Source organism: Daphnia pulex, chromosome 4 (assembly GCF_021134715.1).
Source record: "Daphnia pulex isolate KAP4 chromosome 4, ASM2113471v1".
In the NCBI taxonomy this organism is placed as follows: domain Eukaryota; kingdom Metazoa; phylum Arthropoda; class Branchiopoda; order Diplostraca; family Daphniidae; genus Daphnia; species Daphnia pulex.
The window spans coordinates 2644045-2648345 of NC_060020.1; the positions used below are offsets into that span (position 1 = coordinate 2644045).

A 4301-nucleotide genomic window follows, 5' to 3' on the forward strand; every position below is an offset into this window, starting at 1 on the left:
GCCTCTCCATACCCCCTGGCTTAAGGCAGCTTAAGGTCAATCTTTTTAAAAATCATTTATATGGAACATAGGTGTAAAATAACGTTTATTACAGATTAATTTATCAAACTATCCTCGAAATTTGTGGATTACAAAATAAAAGTCATAGAGGAATAAAGATAGCAGAGGAAAATTACAAAATTATCTGTAATCTAGGCTTTTTTATTTGCACTGTAAGGAAAATCTCGAAATTTAACTCCTGGGAATCAAGTCAGATGAATTCGGAGACGTGAACGGAATGGACGAATCGGCGCATCGGGAAACAGATTGAGACAAACCGGAAGTTGTGACGTTCGCCCATACGGGAAAATGTTTGCTGCCGAATACAACATTACCCCACGTTTCCATCGTGACGCATATCACAACAACGCAGACCAATTTAATAAACCAGCCCGCTTTCATCTGTTGAAATCGAACTAACATTAATTTCTCAGAGATCATCTCGTTTACGTAATAGCTTACCATTTCGTCTGGTTTCATTTTAGCAGCTGCGAAAGCAATTGCGTTGGGTGGAGTCGACACCGGGAGCATAAAGGCATATGAGCTTCGACAACGAAAGAAAATTAAAACTTAATAAACACATGTTGTTAATAAACTAACGTTTTCTTACCAAGTGACTGTAACTGGTACCATGAAGTAGAGCGGATTGATATGAATTGCCGTCGCCTACATTCAGAAAATCATTTAAAAAATTGCATCGCATAACTCTTTAATTTAAGAAAATTACCGTGTCGGCAAGAATTGGAAGAAAAATGTTGGCAACCGCCGTGTTAGAGGCAACTTCTGTAACTCCCGCCGTGATGATACATACAACTAACATGATGACGAACGGAGGCAAAACTATCATACCAGCCAACTGCTTACCAATCCAGTCAGATAAACCAGATTTTTTAGTGGCATCGGATAAAGCATATCCTCCACCTGCAAAATGTATTAATTAATAATCAGCCGTTTGACTGAAAGGGCTCACTCAAATCATTAAACAAGAAAATCATTATTTGAACTCATTACCTAAGAGAAGGATGACTCCCCACGGGAGCCTATCTTGAACGTATTTCCAATCTAAAAGAGCAGGACTAGATTTCGGTGGGACATCAACAGATTCTATGCAGAGAGTTAAAAATCAGTATATAGTACAAATGATTTTAGATGGCGCTATCGGCTATCCGTATGTTGATTACATTGCGATGAATAAACGGTGCATGCATACCTGATGATGCTTCTTTGGGACGTAAACACCAAAATGTTGGCTTAGAGGGAATGGCGAACAATAAGAGAACGATAAGCATAACAGCAGTTGCGTCATCAACATTTCTGGCGTTTCCAAATAATTCGGCCCAGCCAGGAATGAATCCCGGGTCGCGGAAGAACCATAGCAAAACGCAGATGATAAACAGAATGAGAACTGCGACTTCGTGGAACGTCATAGGACCAAGATCTTTGAACTTCTGACGAATCACTTTAATCACTTCCTTATCTCTCCCTCCATCGGCCATACTAGAAATTAGTCATCAGGAATGTCATGTTTTTATAATCGGATTGAATTACTGAATCTATTTATTCTATTATATATCTATTTATCTTCTACAGCAATTTGACATGGTCGTTGTACCTCTGCTTCCCTGATCCAACGAAGATGACTTGAAGCCAAACCCAAGTGAAGAATAAGTTGAATAACATTCCGGGAACATTGAATGCAATCCAGCTTGCGAAATTCAACTCTGTTTGTCCAAAAATCCTGCACATTTGATTGTATTAACGATGAAAACATTTGCCTATAGATTTGCCTAAAATTCTGCTTACTCTTGAACTATTCCTTTAAGTGCTAACTGTGGGGAAGATCCAATCAAAGAACCTGTCCCACCGATAACGGAGGAATATGCTGAAAAAGGAAAACCAACAGTCAGTGTGCGATTAAAAAAAAAATTGTTATTATAGTGTAAGAACAAACATGTTGAAATCATTATTCCAGCTCGGATTTTTCTTTTTCGTTCTTTTTCGGCCTCGGCGGATGTTCTTCTGCTTTCGTTCGAATCGGACGGTACCAGTTCTTCAATGCTGCCACAGTTGGTGGTGATAGTGGCGTGAGAGATAGTTCTCACCATTTCTTCGTCATCATCCTGTGTTATTTGATTGCAATTATTGAGGGTCAGAATTGAATATGCAAACTCAACAGGGATGCAGGTAATTATCTAATACTTATGTAAGGATTAACGTAACTACAGTGCAAATTTACCTTGTATAACTCAGCAGCGACAGCATCGACAATTGGGACCATCATCGCAGTTGTGGCCGTGTTAGAGATCCACATAGAGAGGAAAGCTGTCGTTCCCATGAATCCGGCTAACAACCTAGTAACACATTCATGGATAGAAAAGCAATTATAGTCATCAAAAAGAGACGAGTGCTGTGTATGGTTCGATTATCTTGCAGTACTCGATCACTCGACTCTGGTCTCTTACCATCTCGGTTTAGCACCGACAAGAAGAAGTACAGCCAGTGCGACTCTTTTATGCAAATTGCAAAACTGAATGGCAAGGGCCAGGATGAGGCCACCAATAAACATCATGTTGGTATCCTTTTTTGACACGATTGAATGGAATTTGGTTTTTAGAGTGGAGCACGAGAAAAAATAAAAATTCACAATAAATTTAAATGCACAACGAAATGAATTTGCTACAGTCATAAAAAAATTATAATAAATCTATTAATACTTTCATATATGCAGTGGATACGTCGCCGGTTTCCATTATTCCAAAAAGAGGTAATGCAACCACCGGAATCAAACTTGTAACGGGTAGAGGAAGTGCTTCCGTCATCCAGTAAATCGCCATAATCATAATCGTGTATCCGCATTGGGCTTCCTGCACAATTGCAAATTACATAATGATTACATAATGATCATTTGATGTCCAATGAATAATTATAAGGATTGTTTTTACCTTTACTCCAGTAATTGGCAGCGGCAAAAGTAAAAGAGGAGCCGAAATAGCAATAATGCCCCTCCAATAAGGACGAACGTGTTTGCGAAGGAAATTTAACATGCTTCTTACTGTGATTGACTGCAATCTTACACTAAGCTAACTCGATCGCGATTGATCCTTCAAAAATACAGTTGCGGTAAGCTGATACGTTTCACCAGTTGTGTGAGCAATAAATGCGCGTCCGATTCGCTGAAATCGTCGCCTAATATTAAAACGGGCTTCACAAGTGTCCGTGGTTTATTAAACATGTCTGTTTCTTTATTTCAATATTTGCGGTCACGTACCCTACTACCCTGCAAGTATTCAATGAAAATTCAAAGGCTTTTCCTGCATATTACGTCAGTCGGAACACAGGGACATCGGAAACTGTTATTGTATTATATTATTCGCCATAATTCATAAATCCATTCAATCACATATCAACCTTGGGCCCTACTAACGCGACATTTTTCTGCTGAGTCATATGTAAACTACGGCGCCATACAGAATTTTCCTTCCTGTAGATCTATATGAAGTGGATAACATATGTGAATAGTCTGCATTGTCTTGCATATATACCGAAACATTTTATTCATTCTAATGGTACCAGGTGGGCCGCTTACTCACCAATAAAATAGAGGTAGAATATCCGACAATACAAACTAAAAATCGAGTTTTATCCTTTTTTATGCAATGCGTATTGTAGAGGTGCATTTCATAACAGGAAAAGTAATATCCCCTACTCAAGTGGGAAGAATTGTGTGGTTAACTTCTGAAGAATTACACGGTACGCTTGTGAAGGTCAGAACAACAACGATCTTATTTGTGATGTAACCACTATTGGTCCATGGTGAATTAGATCATGGCGCAAACTATTATTTCACTCAACCACCACCTGATACTAGCCCTAGATTCTCTGTTGAAAATATTTTCACATGGCAAAAAATTTCTCGTTATTCTAAACGGAACTGTAGAGAACAGAGACTTATTTTGTACTAAGCTTTTTTCGTATTCACACACCTTTCCATTTTGTCTCCCAAACAAAGACTGCTAGCCAGACATTCACACCCCCCAGATGTTGCATCACTAAATTCAAGGGGTTGGCAACTAAAAAATTACATTTTTTGCCGCCTTTTCCTTTCAAAGGGATAACATCATTTTGCTATTGAAAGGCAATAAGAGAGAAAAAACTGTGCTTTTAGTTGCCAACCCCTTGACTAAATTTAAAAAAAGAAACGGGAAAACTGTAAAGTATCAACTATTGGAAGGATTCTTTTTTCACAAACGAATGAAATTGAC

At 38.5% G+C, this 4301-nt stretch overlaps 1 protein-coding gene across 1 annotated transcript; it reads right to left on the minus strand.

Moving 5' to 3' along the window:
• Positions 1-68: 68 nt before the first annotated feature.
• On the minus strand, positions 69-4198 carry LOC124193192 (solute carrier family 13 member 5-like). Its single transcript, XM_046586898.1, has 13 exons — positions 2982-4198; positions 2754-2903; positions 2502-2617; positions 2276-2390; positions 1991-2159; positions 1843-1921; positions 1652-1777; positions 1250-1536; positions 1051-1143; positions 767-960; positions 650-705; positions 502-583; positions 69-441 (listed from the first exon to the last, which is right to left on the minus strand). The coding sequence occupies exons 1-13, from the start codon at positions 3081-3083 to the stop codon at positions 232-234; spliced, it is 1779 nt and encodes a 592-aa protein (XP_046442854.1). The 5' UTR covers positions 3084-4198; the 3' UTR covers positions 69-231.
• Positions 4199-4301: the final 103 nt, after the last annotated feature.